General features: G+C 49.1%; 1 protein-coding gene across 23 annotated transcripts in view; it reads left to right on the top strand.

Moving 5' to 3' along the window:
• PCNT (pericentrin) overlaps positions 1–18,380 on the top strand; it is a 160,909-nt gene that overhangs the window by 53,780 nt on the left and 88,749 nt on the right. For 13 of the 23 annotated variants that reach the window (XR_016232182.1, XR_016232183.1, XM_008267246.5 and 10 more), the window contains 5 exons: positions 228–685; positions 2,287–2,851; positions 4,944–5,165; positions 11,464–11,613; positions 16,778–16,929. Coding sequence is in view for 18 of the 23 variants with exons in the window: in XM_008267246.5 (XP_008265468.3) it covers positions 228–685; positions 2,287–2,851; positions 4,944–5,165; positions 11,464–11,613; positions 16,778–16,929 (1,547 nt within the window). In the remaining 5 variants the exon portion in view is untranslated. Of the gene's footprint in view, positions 1–227; positions 686–2,286; positions 2,852–4,943; positions 5,166–8,192; positions 8,452–11,463; positions 11,614–16,777; positions 16,930–18,380 lie in introns of those variants that run through there. The other 10 variants (XM_089330419.1, XM_089330420.1, XM_089330418.1 and 7 more) reach the window with 6 other exon arrangements.

The following is an 18,380-nucleotide window of genomic DNA, read 5'->3' as shown; positions in this document are numbered from 1 at the left end:
TTTTCAGGTGTTAGTTTGTGTCCAGACCTGCCAGCTCCAGAGATAAAAAGCAAACCAGTTCTAGGTGCACGATGTGGAAAGCATTGTCATTCAGCACTCCTCAGGATCCTTCCATTTCTGTTATTCGCATAGTGCCCCCGTGTGCGGAAGAGATGGATTTGGGTTCTTACTTCAGTAATCTTTTCCTTTAATAATTTCTTTCTCTTCAATAAACTTACCATATATAGGTAAAACATAATTTAGTTGCAGACCATGAGGAAGAACTAAATAAAGCTAAAGAGAAGATTCAGCTAATGAAACAGGATTTCAGAAAAAAAGAAGCAGAGTGGAAAGTTACAAGTGAGGGCCTGGAAAGAGAAGCTGAAGAGAAATTAACAATGGTGCTCCTTGAACTGAAGGAAAAGGCCGAATCTGAGAAACGCTTGATGATAAAAACATTTGAGCTTCGAGAAGCTGAAATGAGGCGTCTTCAGGATCAACAGGCAGCCCAAATCCTGGCCCTGGAGAGGTCAGTGGTGGAGCAGCAGGACCGGCTGCGGCAGCTGGAGTGTGGGCTCCTCCCAGGGGATGAGGCTGTGCCATGTAGCCAGTGTGGCCGCGAGCTCCCTGCAGCCCAGGACAGAGAGAGCACCGTGCCTCGTCTGAAGGAGGACTGCGCCCTCCAGCTGATGCTGGCCCAGAACAGGTAGGTGGTGCGGTTGCAGCAGCCAGAGTGCTGTGGAGCTGTCTTTAGGCTCCCGCGCAGACCTCACCCCAGGAGGCCCGGCACAGTGTGAGAGGCAGGCCCCAGAGGGAAAGGTGGAGCACGGTGTGATGCTCTGAGTTTTCACCCTAAAACCAGTACAGGCAGCTCTGTGGCCCCTAACAGGACCTGCTGATCGTCCCTGCGCCATCCGTGGTGGATGTTGGTGTGCATGCCTCATCTACATCTCCATTGTTCTCTGCTGGCTTTGAAATTTCAGCAGCAGAACCATCGATCTCACTCTACTTGTTTTTTTTCTTTTTTAAGATTTATGTATTTATATGAAAGAGTTACCCAGAGAGAGGAGAGGTATAGAGAGATGTCTTCCATCGATGGGTCACTCCCCAGTTGGCCGCAAAGGGCAGAGCTGTGCTGATCTGAAGAAGCCAGGAGCCAAGAGCTTCCTCCAGGTCTCCCACGTGGGTGCAGGGGCCCAAGCTCTTGGGCCACCTTCTACTGCTTTCCCAAGCCGTAGCAGGGAGCTGGCTCGGAAGTGGAGCAGCCAGGTCTCGAACTGGCGCCCAAATAGGATGCTGGCGCTTCAGGCCAGAGCGTTAACCCGCTGCACCACGGCACCAGCCCTATTACTTGTTTTTAAAACTCTTGTTTGATTATTTGTATCTTCTCCTCAGCTTTATTTCATTCTTCCTGGTGGTTTGCATTTGTGAGATTTAGAGACATGAAGCTAATCTTCCTAATTTTTTTTAACCTAAATTGGTTTCTAAAATAGACATTTTCTTAGAAATACAACCTTAATTCCTGGAGTTCTAAACAGATTTATCCTGTGCCTGGCTGATTGCCTATGTTGGCATCAGCCTCTTTGGTGAGCCTCGATGCCTGTTCAGTCCAATGGCTACATCCGCCCTTGGTTCTGCCCTTCCTGTCTGTGTGCCCCACCCCAGCCTCACTGGGAGGTGCAGGAGTTCTGCTTGAGTTGGATCATTGTGGGCCAGGTGTTTGACTGCATATCTATGCTCCCACCTATGGTGCAGGTTAAGTGTGATGAGCTGTGCATGGCCTCTTAACACTTGGAGGTAGTCATAGTTCTCACCAGTTGTGTAGACTTTTCAAGCACACCAGTAATGCATGCTGTGTTCCCACTGGGGAACATGTGCCTTCCTGGTTCCTCTTGGGATTCTGAGATGCCCGTCTCTGTTGTTTGGACCTCTGGCCCACCTGCAGCTCTCAGGCCTCTTACTGCTCCTTATGGCCCTGTTGGCTCCTATATGGTAGCAGTGCTTCCCCGTCGGGAGCTGAGATCACCTTTGCTTTCCTCTGGGCAGGCAGTGGTTGTGAGCCAACAGTTCAGCCTGTCCTACTGGGGTCCCCCCGTAGTCTGTGACCTCCGAACTTCTTCCTTCACATGGCACTTCACTCCTACTTACTTCTGGTATTAGAATCTTGGACTGTGTCGCAGAGAAGGAAGGAGGATCTGAACCCTGAGGCAGTGTTTCTCTTGGGAGGAGGGTGCAGGGTGTCAGAGTGAGGGCTGATGCCATTTGACCACGTGCTGCTCTCTGTGTTCACTTTGAATGGTGCCTCAGGTTTTTAGAGGAACGTAGAGAGATGACAGAGAAATTCACTGCAGAGCAAGCTGCCTTCCTGCGGGAGGCCCAGGAGAAGCATGCCCACGAGCTCCAGTGCCTCCGAGACAGGCACCAGCAGCAGCTTCTGTCCCTGAGGATGGAGCTGGAGACCAGGCACCGGGCCGAGCTGGGCGAGTTGACAGCTTCCCTGGAGAGTGAGCAGTGGGCGCGCCTGGAGGCGCGCGTGGCGGAACTGCAGGGCAAACACGCTGCTGACATCAGTGCTCTGGAGACTAGACATTTGTCTAACCTGGATTCGCTGGAGGCCTGCTACCTGTCTGAGGTGCAGGCCATTCGTGCTGAGCACAGGCGGGCTCTCGAGCTTCTGCAAGCAGACCTTGAGGAGCAGCTGCGGGAAAAGGACTCTTCTCACCAGACGCTGTTGACTCAGGAGCTGGAGAAGCTCAGGCTGAACCACGATGCGGAGCTTCAGTCGGCCAAGGACAGCCTGAGGGCAGAGATGAGTGCCGGCCACGCGGAGAGTCTGAGAGCCCTGGCCGCGAGGCTGCAGGGAGCGCACCAGGTGAGGCGTCTTCCCCGGCTGTCTCCCGGTTGCCCTGCACGTAGCGATTGTCTCTGTACGTGTGCACGTGTGTGTGGTGGCTTGGTTGTTGTACGTCTGTGGGTGTGAGTGTGTGCATGCACGTGGTGACTTGGTTGTTGTGTAGTGCTGTTTGGAGTGAGTTTGGCGAACTGTTTGATTACACACTCCTTGACCTCTGGTCCGGAAATGCGCACAGACCTCTGCCAGACCCACAGGCCCCGAAGCATGCTTGAAGGCCGACCTGACTGCTGGCTAAGATGTGGCTCTGAGGCTGCAGGGAGTGGATTGATTCTGCTATGTGTACATGGAGTCACAGTCTCTCTACTGTTGATATCTTCTGAAATTAAAACTTTTTTGTCACATTTCAAGAGCAGAGGATCTTTTGGCAAATGCCATTTTTGTGTGAAGGGGACTTTATGGGAAGTCCCTGTGGCTATGGGCTGGGGCCCATCTGGAGAGCCTGCAGTCCCTGTAGCTCAGACTCAGACTTGTTTATCTGACCTGATCTGTCCCGTGTGTGTATTTTGTACCTGCTGTGCCCTGACTATAGTCTCTGCTGCTTTATTTTTTCCTGTGGACTGGTCTCCTCTGTTTAGCCCCAGGTGCAGCCTTGCATGCTGGGCCGTTAGGACAGGTGCTGCCTACTCCTGCAGTGAGGGGTGTAGTTGGTTTTGTGCCACCCATGTAGGAGACCCAGATTTAGTTTCTGACTCCTGGCTATTGTAGGCATTTGAGGAGTGAACCAGTGAGTAGAAGATCTCTTTCAGACATGTTTGTCTCTCTCTGCCTTTTAAATAAATAAAAATTAAAAGGAAGTACATATTCCAAATCATAAATTAGGGAATCTTGGACTTGAATAAGCACAAATACCAGTGGAAGTATCCATTGCCATCGACAGACGTCTTGTAAGTGGAGCTGATCTCATCTGCCGATTGTGGGTGCGATTGCTAGTTTATTTTCAGTTCCCTTCAGCTCTGTTTAAGATAGAAGGAGATAAGGTAACTGTGTATGTGTTTATTTTTTATTATTTATTTGCTTAAAGATTTTTTTAAAAAAGATTTATTTACTGGGGCCAGTGCTGTGGTGCAGCGGGTTAACACCCTAGCCTGAAGTGTCGACATCCCATATGGGCACTGGTTCGAGTCCTGGCTGCTCCACTTCCGATCCAGCTCTCTGCTATAGCCTGGGAAAGCAGTGGAAGATGGCCTAAGTCCTTGGGCCCCCGCACCCGTGTGGGAGACCCAGAAGAAGCTCCTGGCTCCTGGTTTTGGATTGGTGCAGATTTATTTATTTATTTGAAAGTCAGAGTTACACAGAGAGAGGAGAGGCAGAGAGAGAGAGAGAGGTCTTCCATCCGATGGTTCACTCCACAATTGGCCACAGCGGCCAGAGCTGCACCATCCTCTGCTGCTTTTTTAGTAACTGTGTTTTGATAGCTGTGAGCGCTTCACCTCGTGTTTCAGATACCCTCTCTTCTGTGGTCTGAAGTCTCAAGAGAGCACTTCCTGCTCAGGCTGCCCTCCCGGTCACAGATGGCTGCCTGTGCAGACAAGCCTCTGTTCCCTGTTCTGGGGCTCAGCTGGTGGCTGAGCAGGTGTCTGAGATGAGGAAGGAACAGTTACCTGTCCAGTTGACTTAGAGGTGTCTGACATCTGGAGGCCCCACGCTGCAGTGCATAGTAGGTGGCTCCAGTCTCTTTCCATGCCCAGCTAGGATCACTAGCAAGCAGGTGCCCCGAAGCATAGCAGCTGTTCCCAATATGGGGATTTAAACTTGCAGGTGTTCCTAGTTCATTTGATGTAAATAAAATGACATTCCAAAAGAATATTTAGAAAGGAGAAACATGCATATTACCTATGAAGACTATGTTTTCTAGATCATGGCTTAGCTTTTTAGTAGCAAAACATACTGTGAAAAGCATATGGAATGTTTAGCATCTTGCACACAGAGTTGGCATGTATGGGCACGAGTGATGGTGAGGTGTATTGGGAAGAGGCAACGGTGAGGCGTCTGGGGGTGAGTGATGTGAGGCATGTGTGGGGGTGGACACCTGTGGATGCTCTCTCGGCAGGAGGAGCTGGCTGCGGCCCTGCGTGATCAGAGGCACCTGCTGGAGGAGGAGCGGGTTGCAGCCCTGGACAGGGTGGGCGCTGAGGTCCTGCTCCTGGAGCGCCAGCACCAAGCTGCCCTGCAGGAGCTGGGAGATGCACACATGGCCAAGATACAGCAGCAGGAGCCGGCAAAACAGGCTGAGTCCCAGGCGACGCAAGCTCCGCTGGAGCAGGTTGTGCAGGTGAGCATTCCAGGCGGTGCAGTTCCCACAGTGGTACCAGCTCTGTGGGTACAAGGGTGTGGTAGTACTGCTCGCCCAATGAGACAAGCCCAGAAGCAGGCATCTGTGCCAAGGGCCGGGCAGCCTCCCTCCTGTGGTTTCTCTGGAGGGCAGGACCCCAGCCTTGCTTTCCAGTAGAGGATGCTCTGTGGTATCAGGTGTGCCAACCTGTTCTAGAGGCCATCTGGTAGCTAGAAGCCAAAGGGTGTGGGGAGCAACTCGGACTAGACTAAGTTACTGGAATTAAGACTTATTCTATGCATCTGCTCTCCCACAATATGGCGCTGGGAGAGGAGTAGACAACTTTTACACAGCTGCCTCCAGTTCGACCAGTAACCTGCAGGAGCTGATCCTGCTCCTGATTGGAGGAGAGCAGCGTACTCGGCGTGTGGGTAGCAGAGTTGGGATTGGTGGAAGAGGACTATAAAGGAGGAGAGAGACAACATGCACCAGGAACATCTAAGGGGAACATCCGAATAACATCTGAGCAGCCCCCGAGAAAGCCGGCCGGCAGTGTGCCGCTCCCCCGCGGAAGTGGGGAAAGTGGCAGGGGGAACCGCCCCTCCACGGAGGTGGAGGGACGGCAGCCAACCCGGGAAGAACCAGCAGCAAACCTGGGGAGGGCCGAGCAGACAAAAGAACAGCGCAGGGTCCTGTGTCGTTCCTCCGTGAAGAGGGGGAGCGACAAAAGGGGCTGGAGGTTTCTGTGTTGGTTGAGTTTTCCAGCTCAGTGGAGACATAGGGATGGGGGCCAAGCTCCTTCATGTGTGGTACCCTGTGAATGGGCTTGCAACATGTGGTCAGCTGGGGCGTGATTGATGCTGGCTCATGGAGGGGTGTGGAGAGCCTGGGGGTGATGTGAAGGCTGTGGTGGAGGTAGAGGTGCTGTTGCCTTGAGACGTTCATGGAGGAGGTACAGGCCTGGTGGTTGTGATTTGTGTCGGCACAGGACAGGTTCACATGTTCCTGCTAAAGAAGCTGGGTCCAGGGGCTGGCACTGTGGTGTAGTAGGCTAAGCCTCTACTTGTGGTGTTGGCGTCCCATATAGGCACGGGTTTGTGTCCCAGCTGCTCCTCTTTTGATTGAGATCTCTGTTTATAGCCTGAGAAAGCAGTGGAAGTGGCCCAAGTGCTTGGGCCCCTGCACCCGCATGGCCTGGCTTCAGATCAGCCCAGCTCAGGCCATTGCAGCCATTTGGGAGTGAACCAGCAGATGGAAGACCTTTTTCTCTGCCTTTCCTCCCCTCTCTCTCTCTCTCTGTAGTGCTCTCTCTCAAATAAATAAAATCTTAAGAAAAAGCAGCAGCAGCTGGGTCCAGAACTGGGAGCAGTTCTCCTGCCCATCTTGCTGTTAGAGTGCAGGGTGTGTGACTTGTTCCTGTCTCACTACCTTTGCCTTCCTGTGGTGACTGCTGTCTAGGTGCTCCTGGAGTATCTTTGGAGTATTTTCTTTTTTAAATTAAAGATTTTATTTTTAAAGATTCACTTATTTATTTGAAAGAGTTATATATATGTAGAGAGAGAGATCTTCCATCTGCTGGTTTACTCTCCAGATGACCAAAATTGCTAGAGCTGGGCCAGGCCAAAGCCAGGAGCTTCATCCTGGTCTCCCATGTGGATACAGGGGTCCAAATACTTGGGCCATCGTCAGCTGCTTTTCTCAGGCCATTTGCAGGAAGCTAGATTTGAAGTGGGGCAACCAGGACAGAAACCAGCATCTGTATGGGATGCTGCCCTCACAGGCAGTCGCTCTACCCGCTACACCACAGTGCTGGCCAGATTTAAAAAAAATTTTTTAAGACTTGCTTAAAGAATTAGAGAAAATGAGACACATACACACACACACACCCCTTCCATTCACTGATTCACTCCCCAAATGGCCCCAACAGCTGGGGTTGGTCCAGATTAAAGCCAGGATTTAGGAGCCAGGAACTCTATCCAAATCCTACATGGTTCCCAGAGGCCCAGACATTTTTTCCAGGTGCATTATTGGGAAGCTGGATTGAAAGTGCTGCAGTTGGGACTTGAACTAGCAAAACCAGATGGGGTGCTGATGTCACAGGTGACAGCTTAACCCTCTGTGCCTCAACACTGGCACTGGAGTATTCTCCTGCAGTAGTATATGTTTGTTCCAGCAAGTCAGCCATTTACTTTGCCACTAAGATATCTATATTATTAACCCTTGCATGATTGGCTGATGTCATTACCTGTTTTATTTTGTGTTGGAGAAAATTTCAACATAATCAGAAATCAAATAATTTAGTCAACTCCTTCATTCTTACTACCTAGCAATATCAGTACATCAGTGCCACCCTCCCTGCCCCATTCTCTCAGTTATTTATTTTTTTTGACAGGCAGAGTTAGACAGTGAGAGAGAGACAGAAAGGTCTTCCTTCCGTTGGTTCACGCTACGGCCCGTGCGCTGCGCTGATCCGAAGCCAGGAGCCAGGTACTTCCTCCTGGTCTCCCATGCGGGTGCAGGGCCCAAGGACTTGGGCCATCCTCCACTGCACTCCTGGGCCACAGCAGAGAGGAGCAAGCAGGACAGAATCCGGCACCCCGACCGGGACTAGAACCTGGTGTGCCAGAGCCGCAGGCGGAGGATTAGCTTAGTGAGCTGTGGTGTCGGCCTTCTCTCAGTTATTTTGAAGCAGATCCCAACATGATGTGTTTTCATCTATAAATGTGAGAGTGAGGTCTTTTTCCCCCAGCAGGACATAGCTGTGGCCCATTTTATCCTAAAACAGCAATAGTCCCTTCATTCCTTCCCCTGTCCAGGCCCGGTTCCGGTCTTCTTCCTGGCTGCGCTTCACACAGGGATCTATGCAGGACCTCACTGGACCTGCTTCTGTTTAGTCTTCGCGCTGTGATCCTGACTTTCCCTGCCCCGTCCTGCCCCCTCCTAGCTTCCCTCAGGCTTTGAGAGAAACTTCCTAGCTGCCCGCTCCTATCTTCCCTCAGGCTTTGCCCTGCTGGGCGTTCCCTGGGTTGTCAGGGTTGTTGTCCCAAAATAGCAGGGACATGCTGTCCCTAGGCCACAAATACCCTGCACCTGTTGGAAGCTCAGAGTCACGGATATGCGCCGGGAGGCCACTGGATCACCTTCCGGGTCACCTCCCTTTGGAATTTGGTTGTGAGAAAAGTTCTCTGAAACCGTAAGCTTGAATTCTTTTTTTGATAGAAATATCTATCGCATAAAGAACTCTCCCTACTGCCGGGGATGCTAAGCGAGGTTTTGGAATATGGAAGTAAGCTGTGTGGCCTCTGTTGATTGCAAAAATAGGGCAGTTTCATTTTTTCTTAGAGAAAACATCCACATCTATCACGGGTTAATTTTTAAACTACGGTGAAAACCTGTGGTCGTCTTAGACACAGTTTGGATGTCTGTGATCATCAGTTGAGTTTATTTCCATTCTTTTGTCGCTCATCTTTGTGTCGTGCCGCTTTCTTTCTTCTTCAGGAGTATCAATTAGCTTTTCCTGAATGATTAAAACAAATATGCCATTTCACTATAATTCTGTGGATTTTTAGAAAAAGCTGAGAATATACTTTTTAAAAATATCTTGAATGTTTATAGAGGAGGCCCTGTGGAGGCAGCTGGAATAGTCTTTGGTCTGAGGACCCGCGCTCCTGCCAGACATCCCCAGCCCCGCTGGAGGCCCCGAGCCTACAAGGTCTGCCCCAGACGCTGCGTCCTCCTCCTTGCTGTCGCAGGCTGCCTGGCTGCTTGTAGCACCCAGGCCTGGGAGTAGCCTCTTGCACCACTCAGATGGAAGGGTGGGGTGCCTCCCCGCAGTGCACAGGACACTCCCACCCATATTCTGCTGCCTTGTCCTGCTTTGTTCCCACAAACTTGCCGACAGCCCTTTCTGAAACAAGGGGTGGGTTAAGAAATGTGATAAACTGAGGTTCCAGATGCAGATGGCAAGGGCCTGGGGTAGAGCAGGGAGGGGCTCAGTATTTGCCTGGGTACTCAGGGTTATCAGGACAGTGGGGTGTTGGATTGTTGGCCTTTCTCAGCCAGGGTTCTGTGTAGACGTCACTCTCCACCCTGTATGTGGCCAGTGACCAGAGGACCTCTCTCAAGGGAGTGGCTACTACAGCTCCCTGAGCCTTACTCCTCCATGGGCCTTGAGTGTGCTGGGGCTCACAATGGAATCTGTGAGTCCCTGTGTCGGGGGTGTGTGGAGTGCTTATGGGCACCCCTGCACCCTCAAACAGGAGTTTGCTTTTTGTTGTTTGCACAGGAGGCTCCGTGACTGTCTGTTGGTCCACACCTTCCCAGAGCACCTGTGGTGTGAGCCTCCCCACTGTCCCCCAGGCATGCCAGGCACAGTGAGCACAGTGGCCTGGTCCAAGGGTGCTGGGCCTGGGGCCTGCCTGCTGTGATCTGGTTTCCTGGTCTGCCGTAAACTGTAACAAATGCATTATTTATTTAGGAATAAAATATATTTTTCAAAACTGAAGAAACCTAGGTTTCTGAATATCTTGGGCTTTGATGGACATAATCCCATGATAATGGTGAATTCCTTTACAGATTTTTTAAAATAAATTTATTTGCAGGGTGAGCGTTGGTGTAGCATATTAAGCCTGGGCTATTACAGCCATTTGGTGAGTGAGCCGGTGGATGAAAGATATCTTTGTTACTCTGCCTTCCAAATAAGTAAGTCTTTAAAAAATTTGTCGTGCTTGCACTGTAGCACAGCAGGTTAAGCTGCTGTGTGAGATATTGGCATTCTATTAGAGCACCTGTTTGGGTCCTGCTGCTCCACTTCTGATCTGCTAATGCACTTGGGAAAGCAGCAGAAGATGGCCCAAGTGCTTGGAGTTCCAGGTTCCTGGCCTCAGGCAGGGCTAACTCTGGCTATTGTGGCCACTTGGAGAATGAATTAATGAATGGAAGATTCCTCTCTTGGTCTCTTTCTTTAACTCTTTTCTTTCTGTAACTCTCTCTTTCAAATAAATAAAATCTTTTAAGTTTTTTTGTTTTGTTTTGTTTATTTGAAAGGCAGAGATAGAAGGAGAAACTGAAAGAGATAGGGTTCTTCCATCTGCTGGTTCACTCCTCAAATGGCATGCAGGGTCCCAAACACTTGGGCCATTTTCTGCTGCTATCCAATGTGTATCAGCAGGGAGCTGGATCAGAAGTGGAGCAGCCAGGATTTGAACTGGTGTTCATATGGGATGCTTACACTGCAGGTGGTGGGTTAAACTTCTGTGTTACAGTGCTGGCCCCAATAAAATAAATCTTAAAAAAAAATATATTGCAGAGGCAGAGAGTGCATGCCCATTTGCTGATTGACTTTCCAGATGCCTTCAGTGGCTGGAGCTGGGCCTGGCTGGATCCAGGAGCCCATTACTCACATTTGGGTCTCCCATGTGTGTGGCAGTGATCTGAGTAATCTTTTTTTAAAGACAAGACTATTTATTTGAAAGGCAGAGAGCCACAGAGAGGCAGAGAGAGAGAGAGGCCACAGTGCCAGTCCCTGTTTATTTTTCTGAAAGGCAAAGTGATGGGGCAGTGGGGGTGAGGGACCGAGGGGTGGAGGGATCAGTCCTCAAATGCCAGAGCTGGGTCAGGTAGAAGCCAGGAGCCAGCAACTCCAATCCACTTTTCCCACATGGGGTGCAGAGGCCCATGTACTAAAGTAGCAGGTACTTGTTAGGCCAACTGCCCATCTTGGCCCATCTTGATGGTGAATTTCTTTCCTTTTTTTTTTTTTTTTTTTTTTTAAGATTTATTTATTTATTTGGAAGACAGAGAGGCAGAGAGAGAAAGTCTTCCCATCACTCCCCAAATGGCCATTAACGGCCAGAGCTGTCCTGATCCGGAGCCAGGAGCTGCTTCTGTGTTTCCCACGCCTGTGCAGGGGCCCAAGCACTTAGGCCATTTTCTACTGTTCCTAAGCCATAACGGAGAGCTGTATTGGAAGAGGAGCAGCTGGGACATGAACTGATGCCCATATGGGATGCTGGCGCCACAGGCAAAGCCTTAGCCTATGCGCCGTGGTGCCGGCCCCGATGGTGAATTTCCTAAGGTGACTGTTTAATGTGACCCCTCCTCAGTCTCCATCTGGGAGAGGAGGCAAAGCGTTGTTCGCACAGGAAGTGGGGAAAGGCCTCTCTGCTCGCGAGCAAATTTGAGGCTCAGGAAATACTTGCTGAATGTTTCAAATTCTTGTGAACCGCAAAGAAACAGAATACATGTCATTTTCCAGCTTAGTGACTTTGATTGTTGTTGTTAATGTACTTTTGTACAGGGTGAATTTGGAAGTGAGAAGAAAGCTGCCCTGCAAGAACCAGTGGAGGCAGGCAGCTGTGGGAGTGAGCAGGCCCAGCTTCCCTGCCCAAAGGAGGCAGCCGCGTCTTTGCGGCTGCAGCTTCAGGAGAAAAGCTGCCAAATGCAGCAGGTGAGTAGGAGGGGCCTCTTCTTGGTGCTTCCTTTCTTTTTTTGTTGATAATATATGTATAAAATGAAATTTATCATGTTAAAGCGTGTAAATATTTAGTTCAGTAGCACTAAGTATGTTTGCACCATGCACTGTCACCATCAACACCCATAGAGCTCTTCATCTTCCTAAACTAAAACTCACTCCCACTGTCCTGTCTGCGTTTGGCTATCTGGGGACCTTGTATAGGTAGAAGCAGGTACTGCTCGTCCTGTGTAGCTGACTTCCTTCACTCCAGGTTGTAACATAAATCAGCAGTGCGCTGGTCTGACTACAGCAGTAGTCCCTGTGTGCTCAGTCTTGTTTGTGTTGCTTGCCTGTCCTCTGGGTGCGTGCACGGTGGTTCCCCTTTTTGGCATTTGTGAACAATGCTGCAGTGAATGTTGGTTTACAAGCGTCTGATCTCTGCTTTCAGTTTTTGGTGCTGTGTGCATGTATCTAGGAATAGAATTTTTTTTCTCTCTTTTTTTAAAGATTTATTTATTTACTTGAGAGGTAGAGCAGAGACAGAGAGAAAGGTCCTCCATCTATCAGCCCACTCCCCATGTGGCTGCAGTGGCCGGAGCCAGGCGCACCCTACACAATGCAGGGGCCCAAGCACCTGGGCCATCCCCTACTGCCTTCCCAGGCCATAGTAGAGAGCCAGACCAAAAGAGCAGCAGTGGGACATGAACTGGCACTAATACAGGATACTGGCATCGCAAGCAGAAGCCCAGCCCTCCATGCCACAGTGCCAGCTCCGGAATAGAATTAATTTCTGATTTAATAAGCTGTGTTTGAGCTGATGAACATCAATGTTTTCTGAGTGGCTGCTCTATTTTACATTCCTCACCAGGGTGCAAGAGAGATTGCATTTCTCCACATTGCCCCAGCACTTACTATTTTTTTTAGTATCCATTGTAGTTTTGATTAGTGATGTTTATTGGTCATTGGTCTGTCTTTGAAGAAATGTCTGTTCAAGTCCTTGGACCAGTTTTGAATTGGTTGCTTTGTGTTGATGATGAGTTGTTACAGTTTTGCCTTTGAAGATATAGATCTGTTTCCAGTTTTCAGAGAGGGTCCCACCTCGTGGGTATTATCCGGCTCTTCCTGGCTTTGTTATGCATGGTCACTGGATTGAACTTACTATTAATTGAATAATTGGGGGCATTGTTTGCTAGTAAGAGTTTGCTCTGTCCCTGCAGTTCATTGTCGAGACGCAGAGGTCCCAGGAATTTGCCAGAATCCTGTGGCTGCTGAGTGCCAGAGTCACAGCGGGCAGTGTCTTGCTAGGGTTGAAAGAAGTCTCTATTAACGGTCAGTCAGAAGTGACAGGTCAAAGGACTGCAGACTCAGGCCTGTGCTGGGCAGTGAGGAAGCTGAGGGGAGACTCAGAGCAGGGTCTGTGAGCTCTTCTGGACCCTTGGGAGTTTCTCTGGGCAATGCAGGACCTTGCTAAGTGTTTCCTTTTTTTTTTTTCTTCAAAGTAACAAGTCTTTCTGCTGTGAAACAATTTATGCATTTTGAAAAGCTTCTGGTTCTGTAAACATTGCGAAAAATAACTTGTGGCAAAAATTGCTAAAAGTAATTTGCTGTGGCAAAACTGGGTCAACATAATACTACACTTAATCTATATGAGTTTATAAGCACCAACAAAAGCAGTAGAAGAATTAACACAGTTAAAGATTATGTAACTAACTAAGGAAGACGTTGTAAAGTAGTTCTAGTGACTTACCTTTGAAAAGTGGAGATAGTAGCTGGGTGCAGTGTGAGGAGGGTGATGGTCTCGGCCACATACCTGTGTCATGTGTGTGGACCCCAGTGCAGGTGCACCTTTGTGCAGGTGCTGTTCCTTGACTGCACAGATCATGTGTGTGCTTGAGGGAAGGCCACGTATGAGCCACTCCATGAGTCAGTTACACCTGAACACCCTCTATAGCCAAGCAACATCCTCAGTTGAAAAGAAGAAATGACGCTCCTTTAGCGAACCAGACTCGTTAAAAATTTCATTGTCATCATGAAATAAACCTATGCATTTTACCAATGTGTGAAAATGTACACATTTGGTAAAATAATGCTGTGAAATATGTAATTGTGTCCCATCAGCCAGTTTAGTTCCGTCTAAGCCCCCGTGGTGTTACTTGTGGCTTACGCCTGCTGTTCTGAGGTGACCGCTGTCCAGAGATTTTGGCTTTCCACTGAGTGATGTGTCCTGAGTCATCCTGTCCTCGGTGTCCTCTGTGGTTGGTTCTTCTGTGCTTTGTCGGAGAGCCTCGTGAGGTGTGTACCAGCACTGCACTGATCCCCACTGCTGACTGCAGCCCGCTGAGCACTCCACTTACTCTTCAGTGACTTCTGACTGGCTTCTAGTTTTCTGCTCTTAGGAATGAAGCTGTTGTGAGCATTCTTCTAGTGCCCTCCTGTCACAGGGTTGGACTCCTGAGATAGTAGCGTGGAGGCTGCAAGTGCTCAGCAGAGGTCCTTCTTGGCCAGGTCGCACCAGACTGGTTCCTTCCAGGGCCAGGTACTACTTGGTGGTGTGAGCCAGTTCTGTGGCTGGGAGAGGTGCGTCATGGGATCTGAAGCCGGGGTTCCCAACTGCTCACCAGGTCAGGTGTCTGTCAGCTAGTTTATGACCTGCTTTGTATTTTCTTGTCTGTGAAATGCCAGTTTGTATCTTTTACCTCTTTTTTTTCTATTTTAAGATAATTTGCCATTTACTGACCTTTGGGAGTTCTTTATGTATTCTAGATTTCTTCTGATCTGATTTTTATTTTCCCCCTTCTTTGGTACTTTTTGATGGACAATTGATTGATGAATTTAGCTTTTCCTTTTTTTCCCCTTTAGATTTTGCATTGCCTGTGTTCTGTTTAGGAAATATTTTCCTATTTCATGTACATATTCTCCAAGAGCTTTTTAAAAATCTTTTAAAAAATATTTATTTAGTTATTTGAAAGACAGAATTACAGAGAGGCAAAGAGAGAGAGACAAGAGGTTTTCCATCTGTTGGTTCAATCCCCAAATGGCTGCAATGGCCAGAGCTGGGTTGATCCGAAGCCAGGAGCCAGGAGCTTCTTCTGAGTCTCCCATGCGGTTGCATGGCCAGGTCCTTGGGCCATCTTCTTCTGTTTTCCCAGGCCATAGCAGAGAGGTGGATTGAAAGTGGAGCAGCCAGGACTCAAACCAGCACCCGCATGGGACATGGGATGCTGGCACTGCAGTCAGTGGCTTTACCCGCCATGCCACATTGCTGGCCCCCAAGAATTTTTTTTTTTTAAAGATTTATTTATTTTAAAGACAGAGGCAGAGAGAGAGGGGGGGGGGGGGGAGGGAGGGAGAGAGAGAGCGAGAGAGAGGGAGGGAGGGAGAGGTATTCCATCCACTGGTTCACTCTCCAGATGGCCGCAACAGCCGGAGCTGTGCCGATCCAAAGCCAGGAGCCAGGAGCTTCTTCCAGGTTTCCCACTTGGGTGCAGGGGCCCACAGACCTGGGCCATCTTCTACTGCTTTCATCGGCCATAGCAGAGAGCTGCCAAGGCTACGGAAGCCTCCTGAGTCCACAAACTCTAACATTATTTAGACAGGGCCATAATCAAAGTAGATCTCTTCTCCCTTCAGAGAAAGGTACCTCCTTCTTTGATTGGCCCCTTCTTTCCACTGGGATCTCACTCACAGAGATTTTTCATGTAGGCCATTTTTTGCCACAGTGTCTTGTCTTTCCATGGCTGAAATGCTCTCATTGGCTTTTTAGCCAGATCCAAATGCCTTAAGGGTGGATTCTGAGGCCAAAGTGCTGTTTAGGGCATTTGCCATTCTATGAGACTGCTATGTGTCCTGCTTCCCATGTTGGATCGTTCTCTCCTTTTTAATTCTATCAATTATTATTAGCAGACACTTGGTCTTATTTATGTGATCCCTTTGATACTTATTCCTATATTTATGATCAGCTATGAACTTAAACTGATCACTTTAACTAGTAAGATGGCATTTTCACCTGCCAACTTAAAGGGATTTAGAGTCCCATGGCAAGTTTTTAGCTTTACCCATAGGGGTAAGTCCAAGGGAACGTGTGCTGAAATGTACATCTCCTCCTTCTCTTATTCCCACTCTTATTTTTAACAGGGATCAATTTTCAGTTTGATTTAAACTCCTAAGGATAATTCTGTGTTAAATAAAGAGTTCAACAGATGGTATTAAGTAGAAAAAGAAAATACTAAAAAGAATAAAATAGTGAGCTGTTCCTCGACAGTCAGGACAAGGGCTGATCAAGTCTTGCTTCTCATAGTGTCAGTCTCACTTCTACAGGTTTCCTTTTAGGTGCTCAGTTAGTTGTCACCAATCAGGGAGAACATCTGATATTTGTCCCTTTGGGACTGGCTTATTTCACTCAGTATGATGTTTTCCAGATTCCTCCATTTTGTTGCAAATTACCAGATTTCATTATTTTTTTACTGCTGTGTAGTATTCCATAGAGTACCTATCCCATAATTTCTTTATCCAGTCTTTGGTTGATGGGCATTTAGGTTGATTCCATGTCTTAGCTATTGTGAAATGAGCTGCAATAAATATGGAGGTGCAGATAGCTCTTTTATTTGCCAATTTAATTACCTTTGGGTAAATTCTGAGGAGTGGGATCAGTGGGTTGTATGGTAGGGCTATATTCAGATTTCTGAGGTATCTCCAAACCGTTTTCCATAGCGGGAATAGCCTGTTTTATACAGAAGTTTGTAGAGTGCTCAATTGGGTCTGATCCAGGAGACCCAACAGCCACTAAAAATTACATCGTATATGCCTCCATCCCCACCTTCTCTCCTCCCTCAGTGCTCCTGGTGCCTGTATCAGTGACATACAGGGCAGCTGGTCCTGCCCAGACTCTTTCTGTGTTTGGAGAGAAATTGTAAGAAGGGTCTTTGCCTGCCTGGGAGTGACCAGATAAAGGGACATCAAATGGCTCTGATGGTCAGGGGCAAGCTACTGTGTAGGCTTTTGTAAGAGGGGATTTGTAATGGAGGAAAACTACATTAATAATTTTCACCTTTAATCACAGCCTTTGTCACCTATTTCCATAGTTTATTAAATATAACTATGAGAATTCTTTAAAAGCATTTATTTTTACCTAAATTGCCTCAACAATTTTCTCCCACAGCTGGAAAACCAAGTCTTGTCCTTAAATCAGGAGGTGGAAGGGTATCGTTCTGAGCTGGAAAGACTGCAGCAGAGGCACGCGCGAGAGACCCAGGAAGGCACGAACCTCATCTCCATGCTCAGAGCTGACATTGACCTGTCTCACAGTGAAAGGTCAGTGTGTCCCCAGCACTGCTGGTGCTCCGTCTGGCCCCTTTGTCCTGCCGTTGCACTCTTGGGGTCTGCACGCTGACACCTGGTAGACGGAGACCTGGGCCCTGTTATTCTTCTCACTTCACAATATTTCAACACCTATGGAACCTGCCATTGCCACATCTTCACATTTTGGCAAATAACAACAAAACAGCCACCACTCCCTCATCTCCTTTGAAGCCGTGCTGTGCCTCCACGATCCCATCTCCTGCCTCCAGCCGAGGCTGAGCCACATGCTCTTTGGTGTCAGGTCTTCCCTGCAGTGTTCTCTCTGGATAACACTGTGCCTGTGCACACACCTTCTGTGGCTTGTGGCTTCTGAGATGCCCACATTGACCCATGGCTCCTGCTGTGGAGCCGTAGAGGATGCTGCTGCCCCAGCCTGGGGCACCCCGTGTGCTGAACTTGCTGGTGTGGTACTGGTCTGAGAGCTCGGACTTCTACCCCAGGTGCAGGGTTGTCCAGCTGATGCGGCAGCAGCTGCAGATGCTCAGACACCCAAACACTGAGCATGTCAAATTATTTATTTCACTTGAGAGGCAGAGATCCGTTGGCTCACTCCCCACATGACTGTAACAGCTGAGGCAGAGCCAGGCTGAGCCCAGGAGCTAGGAACTCCATCTAAGTCTTCCCTGTGGGTGGCAGGACCCAACCACTGGCATCGTCCCCGCTGCCTCCCAGGGTGCATGTTAGCAGGCAGCTGGAGATCAGAAGCAGAGGAACTGAGACTCGAAGCCAGGCAGTCTGATATGGCACACAGGCCTTCCAAACAGTGTCTTAACTACTGCACCAAGCCTACCCTGTGTTTAGAATTTTGGGGTCAGAAGGGAAACCTGGGTGGAATTTGAGGGGAAGGGTTATGGTCGAGGACTGGGGTGTTTTCTGGGTGAGGCTCTACATCATTTGCTAAAATGATACCTCCCTCCATCCTCGTACAGTCCCCTCCTCATGGAATGAGCTCCATGTCAGGATCAGCCATGTGAGTGCTGGCATAGGGTAGATCCAGCTGTCTACATGTGCGTCCTCCTTGGGGTCACGGTCCTCAGGCATGTATGTCCCAGCCACAGGGCTGCTCTGGGAGGAGTATGGCTCAGGGAGCAGGCTGGAGACTGACTTTTGACCCTGTGAACCTCTACCTTATAGAACAGAAACACTGCAAATGCTGTGTTCACATAGCCAGAGGCCAGACCAACAGTCTTTGCTGCCCGTGGGCATTGCTGTGGGGTGACAGGGTGTTCAGATGGCTGAGTTTTTTTTATTTATTTATTTTTATTTTTTGACAGGCAGAGTGGACAGTGAGAGAAACAGAGAGAAAGGTCTTCCTTTGCCGTTGGTTCACCCTCCAATGGCCGCCGCGGCCGGCGCACTGCACTGATCTGAAGCCAGGAGCCAGGTGCTTCTCCTGGTCTCCC

The sequence above is a fragment of the Oryctolagus cuniculus genome, chromosome 4 (assembly GCF_051225735.1).
Source record: "Oryctolagus cuniculus isolate XC-2025 breed Fujian yellow rabbit chromosome 4, ASM5122573v1, whole genome shotgun sequence".
Taxonomy (NCBI): domain Eukaryota; kingdom Metazoa; phylum Chordata; class Mammalia; order Lagomorpha; family Leporidae; genus Oryctolagus; species Oryctolagus cuniculus.
Note: the sequence above shows the minus strand (reverse complement) of the source record. Positions and strands in the feature narration are given on the sequence as shown.